Source organism: Mustela lutreola, chromosome 1 (genome assembly GCF_030435805.1).
Source record: "Mustela lutreola isolate mMusLut2 chromosome 1, mMusLut2.pri, whole genome shotgun sequence".
Classification (NCBI taxonomy): Eukaryota; Metazoa; Chordata; class Mammalia; order Carnivora; family Mustelidae; genus Mustela; species Mustela lutreola.
This window is the reverse complement of record NC_081290.1, coordinates 162189653-162214880: the sequence shown is the minus strand read 5'-3', so window position 1 is coordinate 162214880 and position 25228 is coordinate 162189653. Positions and strand designations below refer to the sequence as shown.

At 38.4% G+C, this 25228-nt stretch overlaps 1 protein-coding gene across 1 annotated transcript in view; it reads left to right on the top strand.

The window, feature by feature from the left end:
• The window catches only part of ADAM7 (ADAM metallopeptidase domain 7), a 131765-nt gene extending 110055 nt beyond the window's left edge, over positions 1–21710 (top strand). The window contains exons 22-23 of the mRNA XM_059168838.1: positions 8119–8177; positions 21515–21710. Of these exons, the coding sequence (XP_059024821.1) occupies positions 8119–8177; positions 21515–21710 (255 nt within the window). The remainder of the gene's footprint in view (positions 1–8118; positions 8178–21514) is intronic.
• Positions 21711–25228: the final 3518 nt, after the last annotated feature.

Below are 25228 nucleotides of genomic sequence, written 5' to 3'. Positions count from 1 at the left end.
CTTACTAAATGAAATCAAAGTTCCTGAGCTGTATGGTCTCACTATGCATATTTTGCTTTCTTTGCTTATAATATTCCCTCTGCCAAAAATGTCTTTCTTACCATTTTCGGAGACCTAAGTCTGTGCATCCTACAATGTCCAATCAAACACCACTTCTTCATGATTTTTTTTTCTATTTCCTTCCTGTTGCGACTCTTCGCTCCTTTCAAAGACCATCACTTTACTTTTGTATCTCTTGCATGCATCTATCAATTTTTACCTTACACCAAGGGCTTAACTTACGTCAAAATGTTAAATGTGTAATCAAATAATGAATTTGTTTTTTAGAGATTTTATTTATCTGACAGAGAGAGAGAAAGAGCACAAGCAGGGTGGGCAGCAGGCGGAGGGAGAGGGAGAAGTAGGATCCTCGCTGAGCAGGGAGTCTGACATTGTGGTGCTCAATCCAAAAACCCTGGGATCCATGACCGGAGCTGAAGGCAGATGCTTAACTAAATGAGCCACCCCGGCACCCCCAAAAAATGACTTTAAATTCCACCTTTGCCACTTACGAGCTAAGTGATTTGGGGCAAGTCCTTTAATTTGAGCCTCAATTTTCTCTTTTGTCAAAATATGGGAGAGGCATAAGACTTTCTAGGACCCATAGCAATATAAACCTCATCATAAAATAAAAAACCTTTCAGGTCTCGAGGGAACTTTGGAGCCAAACAAAAGTCTCTGTGAGGTGACCTCTAACATCACTTCAAGTTTCATGAACATCTCCATGTTTCAAAGATATTTATAGACAATTTGTCCACCCTCTGCAGGATAGCAACCTCGTGGAATATAGAGCTTGTGATTTACTGGTGTTTACTCCTTTAGCATAAGGACAATACCTTACATGATATGCTTGCTCAGGAAATATTTGTTCTGTAAGCAAATCACACAAAAGAACTATATTGACAGAGTGGTGTCTTACATAGTGGCCGGTGAGTAAGGAATATGATTGAGAATAACCAAAGATGCTCTAATCGATGATAAAATCAGGATCTAAACCCAAGAGGCATGTTTTAGAGGCTAAGACAATAATACCGTGATGGCTCATCCAATCACAGACAAAATGGCGAATAGAATTCCACTTATCATCTAGTTCAAGCACATCATTTTATGGGGGAGCTCTCCCCAGTGCTGAAATGCTTTTCCCACTTAATATGGTGAGAAAGCTACAGCTAGAAGGAAGGTTTCCTCTCTTCTCTAGAGACCTCTTCAGTGTGTCACACTGTGTACTCCAGGGAGCTCTGTTGCTAGGCAACCATGAGCCCTTTCAACCACTTAAGTTTAAAAGCATCTTATAAAATTTCTCTGCTTGACATACTTGAATGATAGTGGGGTTTACCAGCGGGAAAGAACATGCCTGAAAATGGCCAGTGGCGAGCTTGGGGCAGCTACCCAATCCATTTCTCCAATTGGAAAATGGTACTGTCCTGCCTGCTGGGAATAATGAGCAGGATAATGGCGTTAGGGCATCAAAGAAGCAGAGCCCACACAAGCCCCGGGAATGATGATTGAAACGCTCACATGTCTTTTAAGGGCAGTGGATATTAATCTCTGTATGTCCTTTTACAGTACCAATTTTACACAAAATTACATTTTTTGATTGTTTGCTTTAGCAGGTTTTTCACTTGGGAACTTCTGCACTTAATCTGATTTTTATAGTAACTTGAAGTAGCATCGAGGCCTTTCTCTCTCACCTGATATGTCACTTCTCCCTGAAAAAAATGGTCCTGGGGGTTCTTTCTGACCAACTGCTGAACTCTGCTTTTCTTGGTTTCTTTGGCTGCTTGACGGAAGTTGCAAATGGGAGCCAAAGCTGACTTGTATAACTAAATTCAGCATTGCTGCTCGTATTTCTCTGCAATGCACCCACAAACCTTTTCTAACCAAAGCTAGCCCTAATCCTGGTAATGCTTTCATGCCTGTATTTCTGAAGGTATGATATATTTCATTTTGGAATATGGCATGTATTTGAGAGGGTGCAGTCTGTTCACTTCAAAGGCCTGATATGATCAGCAGATTGTGTCCAATTGCTCTCCTGACAACTCTTTTGTCTCATAAGCAAATTTCAGATAGATACAGTTTACCTCACTAAAAACTGATAGTTACTGATTTTTTTTAAGATCTTAATCCAATCTTATGAATGATTCACCTGTTACATTATAGCCGATACATGAGCTGTCAGTGTTGTTGTGCTTAAAAATATCTGAATATTGCCAAGTGCCATACACATTTTACTGAAAGTAATTATTAAATCATTTATAATAAAGCATGTTATAATTACAACTTACAATCATTCGTTTTAATGTAGTACTTTTCAGAATCTAAAATGCTTGACTTTGATGTTATAATGCCCCTGTGAGGTGGCCATCACTGTGTGATATCAGCATTTCTCCAGTTTTTATGCAGATGAGGAACTGAGACTCAGAGAAGTAACCTGACTTCCCAAAAGCATTCCACAGAGAAGGCAGCACCTGAACCCAAGACTTGTAACATCAACTCCTCTACTCTACCACCAATAACTCTCTTTGTCAAGTGTCCAGAACTCATGCTTATTGAGCTATTTATCCCATCTTGTACTTGGTAGGAAAAAATAATAATTCTAATTATCTGATACTAATACCAGAAGTAGCTAATGCTTTTGGAAGCAATGCTCTATCCCATGGGCACCACAATCATCCCCATTTTTACTGATGAGAAAACTCAGGCACAGATAAGTTAAGGAACTTGCCAGATATCACACTTGAGAGGGGAAGTGAAGATACAAACCTGGGCTGCTTGGTGACTCCTGAACACCCTTGCATTTGAGGTAACGGGTATAAGGCAGCTATCTCTAGGTATGGTGGTAACTCTGTAAGCTCAAAAGTTCACTTGGGGACCCATCCTGTGATTCCCAAGAGTTCATCACCACAGTATTAACTCACTGCAAATTTCCAACAAAGCACTTCTGGGCCTATGCAAGAAGCAGCATTGGAAGCTATCAAGACCATGAATCTAAATAAGGAGACCAAAGACTGGAGGTCTGAGAACAGAGCTGCAGACAGTGGGAGAGCAGAGAGAGGGCTCTTCACCAAACTGTTGATTGAGACACTTGTCAGCTCTAACTTAAGCCTCCATCCTTTTCTTTTCTAGTAAATATTTAAATAAAACATGGCAAGGGTGATCACACATCTAGGTTTGCCCAAGTCTTTGATGTATTATGTCTGTGGTTCCGGCGTAATTATTGACAGTACTGCTTTCACTCTCAAACCCTCCGCATCTGGGTAGCAGATTATGTGGTAAGGAACTCTTCTTAGTTTGTGAACTACCAAGATCTGTGACTTAGTGGAAAAATACTCTATCTGTTATAAAATTGACTTGAGTGTGGTTTGTTATCAATGATGGAAGTCATCTCAGGGCCATACCTTTCATTTGCAAAACAGGGATACCAAAATAAATCCTGCACATTTATTAAGAGGATTAAGTGATACAAAAACATTGGCTCTCAATAAAAGTTTGTACCCATTCTGCACTTCTAGTATCACTTATTTATTTCTTTTTTTAATTTGAGCACAGTGGACATGCAATTTTACATTAGTTTTATGTGTACAGCTTAGTGATTTGACAAGTTTATACCTTATGCTGTGCTCACCACAAGGGTAGCTTCCATCTGTCCATTACATCATTATTACAATATTGTTAACTATATTGTTTATGCTTGATGTTTATTTCCATGACTTAATTGTTCCCTAAAGGGATGCCTGTATCTCTGTCTCTAGTATTACTTACATAATATTGAACTGTGTGCTGAAAGTTACACCTTTCCATATATGCTACTTCTCTTCCAAATTAGAAAATTCCCTCAGTGGTCTAGATCAGATGTGAAATCACTGGATGTTCCAAGCACTCAATGTGCTTCCTTGTATTTGCTCTTTGTGTAATAAATATTGATAGTTATTGATAGTAGATTTGTCTATTATTTGATCTTAATGAAATACATAAGCACCCACAAAGCACAATAGTATCATCCATGTTAATGCTCAAAAGGCAGCCAGCTCAATCCCTTCATTTCATGGAAGAAAACATCAACAGTTAAGGAAGAACGGATTTTACTCTCTTGAACATAAGCATGCCCCTCTTGATGGTCATATTTCTCCAATCTCAATAGGGCATCTCTTAGAGAGCAACTGTAAAAATATTTGACACATGTGCATGATGCATTGCAGTCAGAAGCATTTTCCCATTCATTATCTCTCACCAACCTGTACCTCGAATCAACACTATTTTCATTTCAGTCATGAGAAAATAGTGCATACCCCATTCAGGAAGGTTGTCATAGAGCAGGGAGTTTCAGGTGAATTAGGTTTTTTAAAGAAACATTGCATTGTATCTTAGGAAGGCATCCACATGGTTTAGCCACAGAGAAAATCAGTTCCAAGTCAAAGGTTGCATGAAAATATATTTGCAGAGATCTTTGTAGCCTAATGAGCTGTTATGTGCAGGATCCTGGGGCTTTTGCCACATGGACTGAGGGAGACTAAAACACAGTGACAGCGTGAGGCACACAAGCCAGAGCCTTGCTCGAAAAATTAACTTTGCTACAGAGGTCAGCCAAAGACATTGCCAGGCAGTTCCAAGCACAGCAAAATAGGGAAATGGGCCTCAATGAAGAGTTTCAGAGTGGTCAGTGCTGAGGAACAGATTCAGGAAGGGAGGACAAAGTGTGGGGAAATCAAAGAGGAAGGAAATCCTGATTGCACAGTTCTTGGCCATCAGGTAAACTATTATTACTAATTCTAGGAAATTTCCTCTTTGGGGCAAATTCAAGATTGAGCCCGTAGAGGTGACAGGAGTTATCCTTCTAATAATACTCACTACACTTGTAGTAATGTCGTATTAAAGATCTATCACCTCAATCAACTGTAAACTCCATGAAGGAAGGGGGATCTCACCCTGTTCCTGTTCTGATCCAGCACCTAGGGGCACATTGCAGTTGTTCAATAAATATTTGTTGCAAAAAGAATGGACAACCTATACAGAACAATAGGATCTTAATCATGGAGATTTGGTAGGATATAAGAAAAAAGAAGAAAACACTCCTGGGGGAGTTAATGAACCAGGCAGAAAAATCTCTAAAATGGAAATCAAGTTGGGATCCTATAAGCCAGACTGAAATTCTGTCTGTGGTGGTGACTCACTTCCACTTACAAGATCCAAGGTTAACCTAGCAGAAAAGGAGACTTCATGGGACCACTGAAATGTGGACTGGAGCATATGACTCGATCTCAAGTCAGACCAGAGGGGAGCAACTGCCATTTATGGCCCCAGTTCTTGTTAGAGCTGGCTCAGGGAACACAGGCTGGCAGCCAGTGGGTCTAGCACTGGAGAGTCACCAAGACTTTAGGGTAATTGTCCTTGCATTAGGTCATTTTAAATAGATACCCTGACAGCCTCAGGAAAGTCTACATATTGGCTTCATGCTGTATTTTAATTTGATGGAAAGTGGGATATTGATTTTTAAAATAAAAGCAAGAAGTACTTGGAAAGATTTTGATCACTTCCATTAACTTTATTAAGACTATAACAAATTAGCCATCTATTAAAGTTAGAACAATTGTGTAGAGAAGATAGAGTCCTACATTAACTTTGTTTTGGTCCCTGGTCTGCCTCTCACTGGGAAAGTGCAATATACTACTTGACTATACTTCTAAAGTTTTCTCTGTTCTAGCTTAATATTTTTTTTAACTCTTTGGTTACAATATAAGTGGCTCTACTTAGAAAAGACCATTGGCATGGCTTTGTGGTAAATAAGATTTCAGGAAATTTCCAAATTATTCAATATGCATTTAGATATGTTAACGACATTTTCTTCATTTCCCATTTGAATATCTGTTCCTATAAACAGAATAAGGTAGCATTTAAGGATAATTCAGACTCGGCTATGAGTCATGTTGGGGTAAGTGCAGCATGCAGTAAAGTTGAGACGTGGTCAGATCAAAACCAGTGGAACTGATGCTGGTGCATTAACTCTACATCCTAGCACTTAGGCAAGGGTGAAATAGAGTTAATGTTCTCAGGAAAAAGATCGAAGAATGGATGGAAGAATGAAAAGTGAATGAATTAACTGATCTTGAAGAGTGTATTTGCTACTGGTTGTTCAGAAATCAAATGTAATGCCCAAGGAGATCATGACAAATGGTTCTGACTAGTGATAACACAGAATCTAGGTCAAGCGTGGGACTTATGACATAGTTCTCATAGTCTGAGAAGATAGCACAGCTCAGTCTGAAGGAAAGGCAGGTGTCAACGCCAATGTCTAGATCATTATAAAGTGACCTACACCTGAGGTCAAGACCCTCACCTCATAATGAAGCTGAGGAGTTGAGCAGGAAGACAAGACACAGCCATATGGAACAGAGAGGTCTAAATTTCGGAGGTAAAGCTGAAAGCTCTACCCCTCATGACATTCAGATGCTCAAGGGTCATCAGAGTTGGAGCAGATCAGTGAAAACAAATATCATTCAAAATCCATTAATTCTCAAGTCAGATGACACCAATGTACTTCTTTCTGTCTTAATAGGGATTGACTAGAGACTTAGAAGGAAATTAAGCCACAAGTTAAGACCTTCAATATCTCATAGCTAAGCAGGAATAAGTAAAGTAGGAAGCGATCCCAGAAAGCTCCTGTTAAGTACAAAATTTACTTTCTCAGCATCCAGAAAGAATAAATATCACCCAAAGTAAAGGAGAGATGGTAAAGAAGATGGCAAAGTAGGTGGCTCTATGCATCTTCCTTTAATCCCTGCAACTATTTTGTGAACTAGGCTCCATTTCTCCCAGTTTTACAGATAAGGAGCTGAAGCCCATGGCATTTAAATAGCTTATCCAAAATTACAATACAGAAAGTGATGGAGCTGGGTGTCAAATCTGGATCTTTTCTAAGCTCATTACACCTTTGGCAACCTTAAGACTGAGCAAATAGTTCTGTGAACAGAAGAAGAAGGAGGAGGAGGGGGAGGAGGAAGGAGAGGCAGGGGAGGAGGAGAAGGGGGAGGAGGGGGAGAGGGAGGAGGGTGAAAGGGAAGAAAATGGAAGGGGAAGGAGAAGAAGAAGATCCAGGTCTTCTTTTCTAGAGTGAAATGTCCTCATTCTGTTAACTATTAACTATCCTTTTTGGATTCTTACTCTCGAGATCTAACTCAAATCACCACCATATTAACCAATCTTCAGATATATATTGTGCCAGGATCTGAAGGATTGGCAAAACACAATAACTCCTAAATCTTGACTTCATAGAATATACAATATAATAGACAACATAAATAAATATTAGATAACAATATACTAGGTCCTAGTACAGTACTGTCATGGAATAGGACAGAAGAACAAATGTGAGGGCTCAGATTTACTAGGATTGCTTTAAATAAAAGAAATGAGATTTTATTTTTGCCTAAAGGATCCATGAAATTAGGAAGGTATTCCTGTAAGAAGAAGAGCATGTGCTCATGGAAAACTATACGAATCCTCTATCCCTCAATCCCTTTAATGCTGTGTTCCAATCCCTTAGCTGTGCTCATCATTTTCTTCCACATACTTATATTTTGACTCCCCTCTCCAGCACTTAAATCCGACACTAACTCCCAAATTGACAAAGATGAATGGGTGAGGAGGTCCATGGAAAATATTGGCTACTTCAGAATCCACAGCACATATAACAGAGTCTCGATTTATGGTTCTCTTTGCTCTTTTTTTTTTTTTCAAGGACTGATATTTTTCTAGCATGCAAATAGAGATACTATGATTCAGCAAAAGCAAAATAACAATTTCTTTTTAAATCAAATTGACCGTAGGTATAGTTATACATTTTTGAATGGAAATAAGAGGCATTTGCTTCTTCAATTTAACCATATTTTATAATCATAGAATATCTTTAGTATAAGAGTTAGCTGCAACACTGCACTATGTCGGATTTATAAACACAAGGGTTAAAGTATTGGAAACATTCTAAAGCTACTTGGAAAGTGAAGAGCCAATGAAATACTCTTCTGATGAGGTAATGCCATTTGCTTGAGCTTCATTGGCTGAATCTAAAATTCCTGTTTCCAGGAGTTGGAGGACAAGTTTCTCTGCAACCGGAAAGAACTGGATAGTCTCCAGTTGCTTATGTAAGATATTTTATGATCACTCAATAAAAGCAGGTCCCTCCTCAACTTGCCAATAGCCTCCTCTGACTTATTTCCCAGGAACACTCATATATAAAGTAGACTGCAGGAGTTGCTGCTGGTTCCAAAAGAAAACCTACATAAAGAGATTAATAAATACAGAGTTAAATGCTCATTGGCTATGTCTCTGTGCTATGGTGTAAAGAATATTGCACTTGAAGTTTGGAGAGTTCTTCTTCCTGGCTCTGGCGCAATCACCTTTGCAACTTTGTGCTGCCACTTACTATTTCCAGAATTCAGTTTCTTCCTCTTCTTTTTTTTTTTTTTTTTAAACTTTGGATTTCTTATCCAGCCATGATAACTGTGGCAGTCCAGCCTATTTCATAGAATTTTTGTGAGCAATGACATCTGATGAGATACGGCACATGCAATGCCAATGTGTACCTCAACCTCCAAAGTTGCCTATTATTTTAAGAAAGACAACATTGACAAGTTTCTTCTTTTTGAGGCCATGTTAGCACTCTTTATAAGCAAGCACAGGAAGCACATTGGCTAGATGTGGTACTTGCATATGCTGAAGAATCTCAGAGGCTAAGAAAGCAGTTTGTGATTTAATGCTTGGGAGAAAGACACAGGCTTTCTTTGGGCACAAGTTCTATACAAGCCAAACTGCCATGAGGTTTAATTAATTAGAATATTGTTCTTATCTTTGTGAAATATAGATAGGTCATCTTGACATTGGGAGACGTAATTTCCCTCTCCAAAGCCACTAGGCTTTGATGAAAACATCCACTTTATGTTACCAGGTCAGACCATTCAGGCATACAAACCACTCCATAGACACACCTACAGCTTTCAGTCCTCGGCTATCTTGGAAAGAAAAAGGTGCAATACATTTCTTTTCTAGGAGATAGTGCTAATTATAGGTAGTGTACTTAAAAAAGGCACAACTCTTGGTAGCTTTACAACCCAGCTCCCACCTTCCAGAATCAACTCTGCTGCCATCTTAGTTAATGGTAATCTCATTCTTTGTGTTGCTCAGACAAAATACCAAAGAGTCGTCCTTGTTTCCTTTTTTCTCTGTCCACTCAGTCATGAATCTACCAACAAACCCTCTAGGCCTACCATCAAAATATGTCAACACCTCAGCCCCCTTGTATTGCTTTTTTTGCTACAGCTCCAGTTGAATTTGCTGTCATCTTCCCCCAAATCATAACAAGAAACTCTTAACTACTCTCCCTGCTCATACCTTTGCTCATACAGTGTATTGTCCACACACAATATGAAGGATTCTTTTAAAATAGTAAGTCAGCTATGTCATTCTGCTCCAATCCCTCCAGTGGTCCCATGAAAATAAAAGCTAGAGACTTTACAATGAGCTGGACTCACCACCACCTGTCTACCTGCCTCTTCTCTTACTATTGCTTCCTTCTACTGTTTTAATTCATTCAACCTTCCCACCTCACCTTTGCACTGGGGTTTTTTTTCTGTATGGGATTCTCCTCCAACTAATCCTTTCTCTCTCTTTCTCTTTCTGTCTTTCTTTTTCTGTCTGTCCATCTCTCTCACTCTCTCTCAGTGTGTGTGTGTTTTTTCAGATTTTCCCCCTATGATTACCTTTTGAGAAGCCTTCTCAGACTACTCCATATAAAATAGCATCTTCTATACAAACTGTGTCTCTTTTAATTGTTGTATTTTTCTCTACATTTCTTATCATTATCTGGTAGACTTTATATTTTCTTATTTATTGTCTGTCATTCTCTTGCACTACAAAATAAACTTCATGAGGATAAGAACCTGGTCTGAATTTTTCTCCTGTATTCTCAGCATCTAGCCATAGGTGTTAAAAAATATTTAACCAAATATCTATGAAAGGTGCTGTTTTAATATCTGATTTGATGTAGGCATGAAGTATTTTAATATTTAAAGAAAACCAAAGTATAATTATGAAAGGTTAAGATTGATTTGAAAAATATTGTAATTTATATGTTCCCAGAAGAGACTTCTGACATTCAGTCAGTGTCAAAATCATTACAGGGGTGCCTTGGTAGCTCAGTGGTTAAGCATTTGCCTTTGGCTCGGGTCATGATCCCAGGGTCCTGGATTGAACCCCGCATCAGATTCACTGCTCTGCGGGAAGCCTCTTTCTCCCTCTTCCATTCCCCCTGCTTGTGTTCCCTTTCTCGCTATCTCTCTGTCAAATAAATAAAATCTTTAAAAAAAAATCATTACAATAAGTATGCAGCTGCTTAAGGACATCATGTTGGTTAGGGAAATAAGAGAAAGCAGCATACAATAAATGCTTACATTACTTGGATATGGGTGATTTTCTTTCTTTAGCATATTTATCTCAATTAGAGAATTTCAGTGGTCAAAAATCATTTAGACGTACTTACTCTTCAGCATTCTCTCTCTCTCTTTTTTTTTTTTTTTTTTTTTTTTTTTATTTATTTATTTGACAGACAGAGATCACAAGTAGGCAGAGAGACAGGTAGAGAGAGAGGAAGGGAAGCAGGCTTCCTGCTGAGCAGAGAGCCCTATGTGGGGTTCAATCTCAGGACCCTGGGATCATGACCTGAGCCAAAGGCAGAGGCTTTAACCCACTGAGCTGCCCAGCTGCCCCCCTTCAGCATTCTTTATAAAACCAGTCCTTCACATGTTTAAGTGTGAATACATGTATGTGCTGATGAGATAATTAAAAATGTTATCTATGATCCTAAATATGGACAAATTCGGACATATGAGTTAGATATTCTCTGGTAAGTTAACCATCTTGTAGGCTAAGAAGAAATGTATTTAGTTAAACTCAGTTATGTAGAAAAACACAGTCTGGAAGGATCAGCATACCTCTCAGAAATCTTCATTTATGTGCAGACGGTAGAGGAGTCCACATGACATATGTTAAAGAGAAAGAAGATTATTGCAATAGATGTCCAGACTATGGCAATAGGGGAGAGAGATCAGACTCAACTCTGAATACAAAAAAGACAGGGAGGGACTTCAGCCCAAGAGAAGAGTGAGCAGGTCAGGCAATGACAAAGTACTAAGAGGAGACATAAAGGGTAAGGAGACTCTTGCTAAATGACTTAGCAGGATTCCTGTTGAAGGCAGGCCAAGGGCTTATACATCAAACATGGGGGATAAGGAATTTGATCAGATACTGTGGATGATCAAATATCAAAAGTAAGGATATTATTGCTAAACCAACTTAGCAGGATTCTTGCTAAAGCTGAAGTAGGCAGGCCAAGGACAAGGCCAAGGATAAGTTCTACTGGAGTGGGGAGGGAGGAGAGAAGGGGACTTTCAGAGGAGCCTGGCTAAACTATGGTCAAGGGGAGAGTTTTTGTCATATAAAGGATCACCTTAAGAACCCATGTGAATTCCCTTTGTCTATAAATATCAATAGTTCAGTAAGAATCACCCATTATTTAATGTGACAATATGCATCCACTGACCTTGCTGTAGGCACTGTGCTAAATACGGAAGAAATCAATTTGAATATGATTCCATCGTGATTTGGGAGTTTCTATTCTAATGGGAGACCAAGGTGTTAAGTTAATAATTACAATGTAAAACAACAAATGCTTTCATAAAGTGATATAGAATGTGCTATGGAACACAGAGGTAGAGATGGAATTCGTGCTAAGTAAGAGAGAAAAGAGCAGGAGTTAAGTAGGGCTTCTCAGAGGAATTTTTTAATTAATTAATTTATTTATTTATTGGTTTGGTCTTGAAGGAAAAGTAAGGATTTAAAAGTTAAAAAAAAAAAAAGATAAGGGAAGGTCTTTCAAGGCAAAAGCAACAACACTTAAACAGGTTACAGAAATAAAACATCAAATATTACGGTTCCCTGAGAAACATAGCACAACCCTGGCAGTCTGGAAGGGAATGGAAATACAGGAGACTCTAGTCACCTAGAGCCAGATTGTGAAGGACATTGTGCTTTAATATTTAATCTTCCATGTACTTGGACTTGACCTTTGAGTGAGGGGGTGGAATGAGCATCAGATGTGTAGTTTAGAGAATTCTCTCTGGCACAGGTAGAAGAGTTTGGATCGGAATTGGGACAGACCAAATGCGAGTCAATTAATTTGGTTGTCTCCAGAGTTGAGAGAAAAAAAAAAAATGATGAAGGTTTCAGGGTGGGCTAATGAGTCTGGACAGGAAACGACAGCTTTTAGAGGAGGCAGAGTTCCATTAGGAACGCCATGTTCATTACAAGGAAAAGGTAGTACTTACTTAATAATGGCTTCTAGATTCCTGGCTCTGGTGTTGATGAAGACAGTGGTGGAATTAACAAATATAAAAAGCACAAAAAGAAATAGCAGGAGTTTTCTGGGATATAGTAAGATTTGATTTGACTATATTGAACTTCAGGTGCTTGAGAGCTCTCATATCTAGATATCCAGTATGCAGATCTGTGTGTGGGTCTGCAGCAGAGGAGGGAGAAGCTGAGACAAGAATTTGCAGACCACTGTGGCAGAAATGGGTGTTAAACACTGGTGAAGGAAAGGGTATATAGGAAGAGCATTGTAGGGGGCAATCAAAAATGTAACCCTGGATGTACTAATATTTAAGAAAAAGTATTCTGTGTCCAATAAAAAAACAAGGTTTATATTATATATAAACCCAACTATTCTTATGTGCATTATGTTAATGAGAAAAGCCTTATGTTGAGAACACATTGATAGGTTTGGACAAGCAAACTTGGGATATGCAGATTTACTGAATTACTGGGCAAATTGAAAGGAGACGAACTGAAATTCTTTAGAGAAAAAAATAGGGGGAGGGGCGCCTGGATGGCTCAGTGTGTTAAGCCTCTGCCTTTAGCTCAGGTCATGATCTCGGGGTCCTGAGATCGAGCCCTGCATCGGGCTCTCTGCTCAGTGGGGAGCCTGCTTCCCCCTCTCTCTCTGAGTGCCTCTCTGCCTACTTGTGATCTCTCTCTGTCCAATAAATAAATAAAATCTTTAAAAAAAAAAGAAAAGGAAAGAAAAAAATGGGGAGAAAGAGAACAAAAAAGAAAGGCTAGATGCTTAGCAAGGTCAGAGACACCCAGGTAGGAACATTAGGAGAGAAATTTGCCATAAAGAGATTTGAACTTCCATGCTCAGCTTCTATGAAAACTTCAGTAAGTCCACAGTTCACTGATATCTTTATGCCTGTGGATTCAGTGGCATAGAGGGCAGGAGCGGGGAGAGTGAGGGGAGAGGGGGTAGTCAGTTCTCAAAGATCTATTGATTTCCACTTTGCCTACTTAGTGCAATTAAAAGATAATGTACAAGATAGAGGACGCCATAGGAGACTAGACAATTAGAACTGACAAAAAAAAGAAATGTGTGGAGGGCTCCCTGTTTCCTGCAGAGATAGGAAGTTTCCAGGTGACCTTTGTGTCACATAGTTTAGAAGTATATAAATGATGCATATGAATGAAATATATTTTACATAGCTGGCTATGTGATCTTAGGCAAGGTGCTAATATTTACCTATATAGTAACTCATTTATATATGTCCCCTATATTCATATTTCAAATTCAAATTCAAAATGATAACCTTATTGGGATGCTTAGCTTGAACCATTATATGTGTCTATATATTTAACCACCTTTCCACATTCATTATTATGTATATATGCAAAATGTTGCTTCATTGTACATCCCAAAATAATACAAGAATAGTATATGCACTCTTTTTAAAGCTACATATCAATCTCTGACAAGTTTAATTTTTTGACGGTTTTGTGATGAGGCAAAACCTGCAAGAGATAAGAGAAGCTTAAAAATGCTTCCATGGTACAAAAAGGTAAAGAAAGCAGAAAGGCTTTTCTATAAAATACAAAGTCACACCAGCCAAGCAGACCTTATGTGCATTCGATTCGGCAGGCAGCCTGGTGTCAAGTTTTCATGTGGCCCGATGAGAGCTCTTATCCATGCTGCAGATACTGCAGAGTTGTGGGTGTGGTTTCTAATACAGAAGCAGACTCTCTATGAATATTCATAGACACACTCTAGCTAAAACCTTCTAATGGTTTTCTCAGAACAGTTAAAATAGCAACAGTAAATTTTGAGCTTTACCAGAAACAATTAGTTAAGGAAAGATGCTGACTTCTTTGAAAATGAAAGCATACAGCCCCTCACTGCCAAGGCTTATTGACCATAGAACAAATCCTCTGATCAGCCTCCTCTGAGTTATGGGGGCACATGACTTGAAATGACTTGGTAAGAAACAAGAAGCACAATTCAGACAGCTACAAAATAACGGAATCACATTCTTTCTTAAAATAGTGTCTGTAATCGGATATTTTTAGATCCCTAGGGAGAGTTCCAAAACTCAGATGGCCTCAAACTTACTTTACATAGTATTTATTTTGACCTAAAGTGTCATTTTTTCCCCCTAATCATGAGCTGATCTTTGTACAAATTGGGGAAAATTCAAAGCTGTGTAAGGAAAGACAAAATGCTTTAAATCTCCAATTCAAAATTATAAATACTGTTCATACAATAGACTATTATTTGTCACAGATATATCCTCCATCCCACCCCGACAACACAGATCTCTTTACATCTACATAGTAGATTCAGAAGTCCTGAATGCCATAGTGTTAGCACCACACCGATGTAGCCTTTACAGACTGGCTTGTTTCACTTAGTAAGATGCATCTAAGGTTACTCCACATCTTTTCACCCTTGATACCTAATTTCTTTTTAGGAATGAATAATATTCCATTGTCTGGATTGTTCACTTATCCATTTACCTATTGAAGAACATCTTGGTTGCCACGAAGTTTTGGCAGTTGTGAATAAAGCTGCTATAAACATCTGTGTGTAGGTTTTATGTGGACATAAGTTTCAAATCTTGGGTAAATACCAAGAAGTGTGATTGCTGGATCATATGGTGAGAGTATGTTTAGTTTTGCAAGCAACAACCAGACTGTTTTATAGAATGGCTGTACCATGTTGCATTCCCACCAGCAATGAGTAAGAGTTCCTGTTGCTCCACATCCTCACCGGCATTTGGTGTTATCAGCATTCCAGATTTTGGCTATTCTAATAGATGTGTAGTGGTATCCCATTTTTTGTTTTAATCTGCATTTCCTTAATAAGATATGACATGGAACATCTTCTCATATGTTCATTTTCCATCAGTATATCTTCTTTTGTGAGGTGTCTTTAGAAATCTTTGGCCAATTTTTAAAATTGTTAAATTGCTTTCTTTTTTTTTTTTTTTTTTTTTTTTTTTTTAAATTGCTTTCTTATTTAAAGAGTTCTCTATAAATTTTTGGTAAGAGTCCTGTATCAGATGTGTTTCTTGCACGCGTTTCTTCCTAGACTGTCTTTTCTTATTATTCGGACTTTGTTTTTGCCATAGTGGGAGTTTTTAATTTTAACGAAGTCCAGCTTATTAATGATTTCTTATATGGGTTGTTTCTTTTGTGTTGTACCTAAAAAATCACCACATGCCCGAAGTCATCTAGGTTTTCTTCTGTGTCATATTCAAGAGTTTTGTAGTTTCACATTTTACAGTTAGGTTTGTGCTCCATTTTAAGTTAATTGTTCTTGAACTTTTATAGCCATCTTTATTACATGTGTCTTTAAGCACTTCTCCATGTACCTTACAGAATGGCTATCACATCCCTTCCCTGACACTTATTTGGAGTAAATTTTTGTGAAGAGTGTAAGTTTTGTGTCTAGATTCTTTCTTTTATAGATGAATGTACAGTTGTTCTGCTACCATTTGCAGAATATTCTTTGTCCTGCCTATGCTCCTTTGTCAAAGATAGGTTGAGTATATTTATGTGTATCTATTTCTGGGCTCTCTATTTTGCTCTATTGATCTATTTGTTTATTCTTTTGCCAGTATCACGCTGTCTTGATTAGTGCAGGTTTATCATAAGTCTTGAAGTCAGGTAGTATCAGTCGTCCAACTTTGTTCTTCTCTTTTAATATTGGGTAAGCTATCCTGGCACAATATTTTTAAATGTATATATTTAAAAACACTGATATCTTACTATATACTGTTATTTCTTTTCATGGTTACCAAGATCATTTTACCAAATCCTTAGGCAGGATCTCAAAATTCCATATTACCAATATACTATCATATATTTAAACGAACTTTAATCATTGGATATTAAATTGTTTCCAATTTTTACCATCATAAATATATAATGAACACTCCTGCACATAAGTCTTTGTGAACATCTCAGATGATTTCCTATGAGTAAAATTCTTGATTAGAATTAGCCAAGAGAACTTTCATAAACTTTAGGAAAATTTACTAGAATTTTTGCTCATAAAAAGATATTTATTTCCCCACATACTGCATTAGCAATAATGATTGATGATTGATGACTAATGATTGTGATCTTAGTCATGGTAGCAAAAAACTTTACTTTAAAAAAAATTTTTTAAGATTTTATTTACTTATTTGACAGACGAAAGTCACAAGCAGGCAAAGAGGCAGGCAGAGAAATAGAGAGGAGAAGTAAGCTGCCCACTGAGTAGAGAGCCCAATATGGGGCCCAATCCTAGGACCCTGAGACCATAACCTGAGCAAAAGGCAGAGATTCAACCCTCTGAGCTACCCAGGTACCCCAATAGCATAAAAACTTTAATCTGCATTTTCTGATTACTAAGAAAAACATACTTTTTTCTCATGATTTTTCTGCCCCTTTCCTTTCTTTCTTCCTTTCTTCTTTTTCTTTTTCTATATTTTGGTAATGGTCATATTATATCCTTGGCGTTTTAATAGTGCTAAAGCCAGTTACTATAGCATTAATTTAGAATTTATGGATCTCTATTATTAAATAAGTCTCTGTCTCTCTAGCAGTCCTTCCCACCCTCCTTATTATTAAAAGATATAGGGTCTATGAATATGCAAATTTAGTTAAATGAATTGGAAAGTTTTCATCTTTTTCTTATAACTGACATAATTTTTTTTATGGATATTCAATCTTCTTGGGAGTACATGTAAAAATGGACTTAGAATTATTAGTTGGGACTATAGCACTTTTCAGATATATTTTTTAAATTCCATTTGTGCCATATCCATGGTCAATTCATATCTTTCATTTTTTCCTAAGCCAGTTGAAATCATAAAATTATCTGAGACAACTGGACATTTCTTCTTTCAAGATTTTAAAGGAAATAAAATTTATTGTAAGAGAGTTCTACATATTAGATTATTATAAATTCCTTTTGTTTCATTAGTTACATATACTTTTTTATTCATAACTTTGTAGATATTTTTCAATCTCTTTAAGATAGATTATAAAAGTTTAATCTATTGGTCTTTCCGAAAGACCTGTACTTCATTTTCTGGGTGGTTGTCATTTCCTTATTTATAAATAGTCTTCTTTTTTTCCATTTAAAGTTTTTGCTCCAGACTCCCACATCTATTAGCTGATGTTGTGTATACATCATTTGTATATTGTGTAAACATGTTATGTATACATAGCATTTTGTGTTAGTATTTCATAAATTATTATTGGTCTAAAATATTTTATCATTTTACTGATTGTAATTTTATCTCACCTTATTTTAGAAGGTGTTTTACCTATTCTAAAATAAGGTTTCACGGGGTACCTGGGTGACTCAGTGGGTTAAACCTCTGCCTTTGGCTCAGGTCATTATCTCAGGGTCCTGGGACAGAGCTCCGTATCAGGCTCTCTGCTCTGCAGGGAGCCTGCTTCCCCTCTCTCTCTGCCTACTAGTAATCTTTCTCTGTCAAATAAATAAATAAAATCTTTAAAATAAATAAATTAAATTAAATTAAATTAAATAAGGCTTCACCTTATTTTAGAAGCGAACAGAGTTGCTCTTTGATTTATTATCCAGTCTATAAGGGGTAATCAGAGTATTGAGCTTGATTAAATGTTTTACCATCACTCTTGTTTGGTCCTTTCTTTTCCCAGTTGTTTTTACTCTTTGCTCTTTGAACTGGAGCTAAGGTTTCTTATTTAGTTTTGGTTTTCTCCAAGAACTTAAGTCCATTTTTACTTTTTATATGTGGTTAGCTCTAAGTTTTAAAACTCTACTAGAAATTTATGTCTTTAATAAGTGGTGTGAGGACTAGGAGAATTTTAACTATCTTCCATGAAAAGGAGAATAAATTTTTTTTTTCTGTTTCCCATACTTATCTGCTTATGTTGCTGTTTTCTTGTTTTTTGGACCTACTACATTTGCTGGTTGCTTGCTGGCCTTCTCTCTGCTACTAGATTAGAGTTTCCCAAGCTTACCTCATGGTAGTGATCACTCTAGGCTTGGGCTACAAACCTGGGTTTCTTGGTTCCATCGTACTTACTGAATCACACTGTCTGGGAATGGGCCTGGGGATTTTCAAAACGTAGTTAAGTGGTGCTTTTGAGTTATTTATTTATTTATTTTTTTAAGGAGATACAAGCTTTCTTTCAATGTTTTTACTTAATGGATCCTTTTCTCTGCAAACTGTAATTTTATTCAATTCAAGAGTCTTTCCTACATTATCTCTCTATTATTACTGCTACATTTGCTTTTCTTTTCATTCTTCAGTATGTATGCTAATTATCTGTAGGTCGAATCCTCAGTTTATCAAACTTTCACCTTTTAGCCATTTTGAATGTTTTTACTTTTAACTGTGAAAGTTTGCATTCACCATGGCCATATATAAGTGATTTGAATTTCTGCCTCATGATTTGTTCTCCTGAATCTGATGATTTTAATTCATAACTTCCTTTATTCTTTTTGATTTGCCTACACTTTTTTTTAGAATTCATTGAGATCTATTTTCTTTTGCTTTATTCTATGTCCTGTTTTCAGTAATCAGTTGTTCTCAAAAACATATTCTTTTTTTTTTAATGATATATTCATTTTTGCAAGAGAGAGAGAGAGAGAGCATGTGAGTGCACAAGCAGGGGAGGGGCAGAGGGAGAGGGAGAAGCAGACTCCTGGCTGAGCAGAGAGCTCAGTACAGGACTTGATCCCAGGACCCTGGGATCATGACCTGAGCCGAAGGCAGACCTTAACCAACAGAGCCACCCAGGTGCCTCTCAAAAATATATTCTTCCTTTAAAGGCACAGAATTATTGCAAAATCATTCAACTTCGGGGCTGTGTTTGTTTTTATTTGTTTTGGTTTCGTTTGCCTAGTCCCAGATGAGTAAAGCTCCCTTCAAATGAGTTTGTCTATAAGAGTGGGTAAGAACTCCTTGGTTCTTCTCTCAGCTTACTGGGTACTACTTGACTCCTATTCCTTAATTTAGGGACTTCTCGTTTAGTGTTTCTCAAACTTTAACATAGGTATGAATCACTAGGGACCTTGTAAAGCAGATTATAATTCAGTATAGTAGGTGGAGCCTGAGATTCTGCATTTCTTTGTTTGTTTTTTAAGATTTTATTTATTAGTCAGAGAGAGAGAGAGAGAGCATGTGCATAAGCAGGGGGAGTGTTGGGTGAAGGAGAGACAGGTTCCCCACTGAGCAGGAAAGCCAATGGTGGACTTGATCCTAGGATCCTGGGATCATGACCTGAGCTGAAGGCAGACGCTTAACACTTGAGCCACTCAGGCCTCCCGAGATTCTGCATTTCTAATGAGCTCTCAGAATCCTGCTATTGCTTTCTTACAGCCTCCATTTTGAGTGGTAGGGACCTAGGAACCTGCTTTTCAGTGCTTTGGATTTATAGATGTGAAATGAAGTCAACTGACATGCTTTTGCATGTCTTCTGCAAAATCTTCCATTAACCCTAACCTTTACTCCTCCAAATTGAGGGGGAGATATAAAAAATACCAAGGTCCTATCCATGTTTTTTTGGTAAGTGACCAAAAATCTTCTATTATCCCACGTCTTTCCAATTATAGGCACTATACGAACAAAGTAACTTCATGGCGGCCAACTTTCCAACAAAACTGATTTGTGTTAGTTAATAAGGGCAAGTAGTGTGTCCACTGTTAAACCTGTGATCCACCTTTGCCACCAGCTTTGATGGATCCAGGTAAGAGACTGACTGTGAGTTTCTGCTGTGGACTCTATATATTGTCTGTAACAAAAAAACCCCACATGGGGTTCAGTCTCACAACCCTGAAATCATGACCTGAGCTGAAATCAACAGTTGGATGGTTAACCAACTAGGCACCCCCTCTGTTCTGTCTTTAAAACTCTTTCCCTTTCTGTAATCCTTTGGACCTGTCTCTCTGCTAGATGGGGTGCTGTCCAATTCATCAATTGTTCAATAAAGCCAATTAGATCTTAAAAATTCACTGGGTTGAGTTTTTGTTATTTACCATGTGGCTTCTTTCCCCTCTAAACTTATTCCCATTGGTTATATTCCTGGGGATGACATTTCTGTTGCAAGGGATGTTAAGTTTTTTATGATTGCACTGTTTAGAGCCATATGGTTTTATAACAAGTCACACACCACTGTTCAGTGCCAGCCAAGCAGAATACACAACAGTTAAGCTTTATGGTCCTGGAATAATTTGATTTGGGTTCACCAGCCACCCCTGCCACCCACAAGCTCTGTGACATGGCACTTGTCACCTAAGTTCCTGGGTATCACTTACCTCCTCTTTCTATTCCAGTGATAAAAATATCAAGATCATTTGGATATTGGGAGGATTAAATGAGAAACTGCATAGAATCAACCCTAGCAGTAGCTACTCCAAAAGTCTATTAGTTTTGTTACTATTTATTTTCATTCTACACTGGGCTAAGTGTACTAATACAGGATTTCTCAAATATTTAGGTAGGGTTAAATGTAGGTACATGAGAATGAAAATAAAAATAAATGTGTGTCAAAAATAAATTAAATAAAGGGGTGCCTGGGTGGCTCAGTAGGTTAAGCCACTGCTGTCGGCTAGGTCATGATCCCAAGGTCCTGGGATGGAGCCCCATGTCAGGCTCTCTGCTCAGCAGGGAGCCTGCTTCCCCCCTCCTCTCTCTGCCTACCTCTCTTCCTCCTTGTGATCTCTTTCTGTCAGATAAATAAATAAAATTCTTTAAAATAAATAAATAAATAAATAAATAAAATGTGTGTCAAATAGCTTACAGTTCAGTAAAGAGACCACCACAGAGAACGGTATGATGCAGCAGAGACAGAAGGACCTTCTCCTGTCCAGTGGAGACTACAGAGATGATAAGTACGTTAGGGAAGGGCATTCCGGGTAGAGGGTAAAATCAGTCCTATTTTCGGCAGTTTGTGTGAAGGTGTGATGAGCATGTTTAGGCCCAGTGAAAATTAAAGTTTCTAGCGGCTGGAAACTAAACTGTGAGTGGACATGAGGCAGGTCAGAATGGACACCCAGCTACTGGAACGGAGTATGCTTCCCCGTGAGCTCATCAGCACTTTCTCAATTGCTTTCTTAAAGGTGGAGGGTGTATAGGCATTTGGCGTCTCTGTCCCTAGCTCTTGCTTCCCCTGAGACTGCGCAGCATCTTTCTTCAGAAGCTCAAGCAAATAACCCTTATTGGCAGATGGCTGAGACTACTCGGCTAAGGCTGGCCGGCTGGCATGCCTGCATTCCCAATGAGATCCTTCTGATTTATTTCATCTGCAGTAATTAAAGTTGCCTTTCTTTGCAGCAATGACTTAAAAATGCCAGGTGCTCTGGGACCCATGGAAGATATTGTCACTGTTGGCTTACCCAGGGACAACTTCAGGTGCATCTTAAACCCTGCTGTGGCCATTTCAAATTTCCACCCACCAGCTGTGGAAAAGAGCTCTTCAGCTACAACAACGAGGTGCAGCTCATATCTATCCATTAGAATCCAAACCGGATCCTACTCTCATCCCTGTGTTTGTATCCAGACAGAGTGATGACTCCATCTTAGGGTGTGCTTGTCGATGTCTGTTTCCCATAGGAGTAGCCGGGGAGTAGAGCTCTATCAGGCACTGGAGAAAAGAACCATCTTGGAATATTTTATGCACCTAAAGGTTGCAAAACACAGACACTTCAAACCAAAAAAAAAAAAAAAACAACAAACAAACAAAAAAAAACTTCTTATGCACACACACAAAAAAGGCAGTGATGCCAGAATTCCGTTTAAGAAAGAAAGACTTTTAAACTAAGATAATGCTTTGTCTCACTGAGGATCCCAGACACACAGGAATGGTGCGGAAAAACAAAGGAAGCCAAATGAAAGACAGGCAGCACAGCCAGGCTTTGCACTATGGTGCTGGAGCAGATGATTCTTCAGAAAAAACTCAAAGGAGTTAGCCAGGTGTGACACTGCAGTTTATAGTAGGAAATTTACATTTGGTCTTTGTCCTGCTGTCCCTGGAACAAAGCTTCTAGGAACCCTTGGAATTTCCTGTAAGGGGAGCTAGAGATAAAGCTGCCTTTTGTTATGCTAAGTGAGGCTGCTTTTGAAAAGCACCTAAGGATGGGGGGGTTGGTTGTAGGTCCCCAACCATGGGTAATTAGAGTATTGGAGCTGAAAGTTCCAATCCCTGACCTCTGGAGAGAAGAGAGGGTCTTAATCACCAGTGACCAATGATTTAATGAGTCATGCCTGTGTAATGAAGGCTCAATAAAAACGCCCGAAAGGACAAGGTTTGGAGTGGGATGCCCTCCATAGAGACAGAAACTCTTTCCTGGGGACCCTCCCAGACCTAGGCCTACGTAGCTTTTCATCTAGCTGTTGCCTTTTATATCCTCTGTAATTAACTGGTAATCTGTCTCATTTCCTGTGAGTTCTGTGGGTCATTCTAGCACATTAGTTTCTATGACCCAAAGAGAAGGTCATAGAAACCTCTGATTTATAACAGTCCATCAGAAGCACTGGTAGCAAGTTGGACTTGGGATTTGCATTGGAAGTGGGGCGGTCTCCTGGGACTGGATCTCACCCTGAGATCATGACCCTTAACCGGTGGAACTTGATACTATCTCCAGGTAGACATGTCCAGACTGAGTTAAATTTGTGGGACACGTCGTCAGTGTCTTCAGGGAATCGAGTTAATTGCTTGGTGTGTTAAAGAAAAAACACACATTGGAATTAGTGTCAGATTCATCCTAGTAAATGGTCTATTGGTATGGGAGAATGAAAGGCACCTTGACCTGGCAGCAGTCAGGTTCAGGGAGATTGTAGGGACAGTATGTGTTGGAGGTGGCAGGAGTTAAGAATAACAATCTTAAAGCCAGCGTTCTATTCACTCATTCCAAGCTGGGCACTGAGTTAAGCCTTATGTCCTTTAATCCTCATCAGGGCCTCATGAGGTAGGAACTTTATTATCCCAGTTTTGCAAAGGAGGGAACAGAGATGCAGAGATTACAAGGGATTGCCCATTCGGTTCAGTAACTGGGCAAAGGCCAAGCAACGAAGGGTCTTATATTACAAGCCAGACTTTGAATTCCACCCCAGCCCCCCGAAATCAGTGAGGAAATGTGGATGGATTTTTAACTAAAAGAGTGGCATGATCCCATCTATATTTGTAAAGATAGACTTGGAGCTGGGGGTGGAGGAGGAAAGGGGGGACCGTAGGAAGATGAAGGCCATCTAGGCCCAATTAAAAAGGTTTAGCCAATATCAGGAGTAAATATTGAGGCATTTATGGGTGGCTGGTGAGAAACTCCCTTCTTACAGGTGCAAACAAAGCACAGGGGATCATCATAGGCAATTCAAGAATTAAAGCAATGAACTAAAGCAGATGTTAACAATATCTTATTATTTTATATTCCCCAAGGGATGATGGGGATCTGCACAATTAAACAGGATTTATCCATGGTAAATATTTACTTGACAATCTGGAAGATCTGATTAGTGATTAATAGACCAAGTGATTTTAAACTCATGGGCCACAGACATTAAGAAAAAGAAAACTGCCTCTCGTTGCATTATATTTAAATTCGAAGCAGGAAGATTTATTTAGCAGCCTTTGTTACAAAGCTTGTAAACAACAGTTTGAAAAATCGGACAATATAAACAGAATATCATTCTGACACTGCATGAGTCAGCTTCTATAAAATAGGACACATTTCTACAGCCCTGGACCGACAGCTTCTACAGATAAAGGCCTAGTCTCTGTCTTCACCTCTTGGCTCCAGCTTTTACGAGAAAATGAAAGTGACAAACACATTGCTATGGGGAGTTCAGTTTTAAAAAACATTTGGTTAGCAGCCTCAGCCTCATTTCTCATATGTTCATGAAAACTGGTCAAAGACAATTTACTCTAGTCATGGCTCTCCCTCTGAAAGGAAAATGAAAGCAGTAGCTTCTTCCAGTTTTCCAGAGAGAGGAAGACCAGAGAAGTATCAGAACTTGAATTCAGATCACCTGACTCCAGAGTACCTTTCCCCATAACAATATAAGCAACACTGTCAGGATTCAGGACATGAAATAGAATGATGCAGTATTTTGCAGAAAGGCTACTAGAAAGTTCCTACAAAGTCCTCTTTTTTGTTATTTTTTTAAATTGTAATCTGTAAATAGATTTACTACTTGTGTTGAATTTTCATAAATCATGTTCATATGAAATCTTCCTATTTGAAAGGCTGAATAACTTTTTGAGAAATGCAAAACAAACCTTCTTAGAATGGGAAGTGATCAAAGCTCACATAGATTGTCCTGGCATATTTCCTAATCTTTTAAGAAGCAAGAAGTCATGAAGTTATAATATATATATAAGGAGGACATCATTCAGAGTTTTCTGAGAAATTTGTGGGTTATTTTTAAATGTAATGTATACACCAAAATATGCACAGATTTTAAGTACCTAAACTGATATATTTTTACATTGTTTCCTTCCGTGTAACTAGTGACCAGTTCAAGAATCAGAACTTGGCCAACATTCCAGAAGCTCTCTTGTACCCACTTTTCGTTACTACTTGCTTCTGAGCAATGATGTTATTGGACTGAAAGTTTGGGACCTCTCAAAATTCATGTATTGAAGCCTTAACCTCCAATGTGATTGTATTTGAAGAAGGCCCTTGGGATGTAATTAGGGTTCATGAGATGGTGGGTGTGGGGCCCTCATAATTAGTGTCCTCAGAAGAAGAGACACCAGAGACCTTGCTCTCTCTCCTCATACGTGCGTAAAGAGGTCACATGAGCACACTGTGAGATGGTGGCCATCTACAAACCAT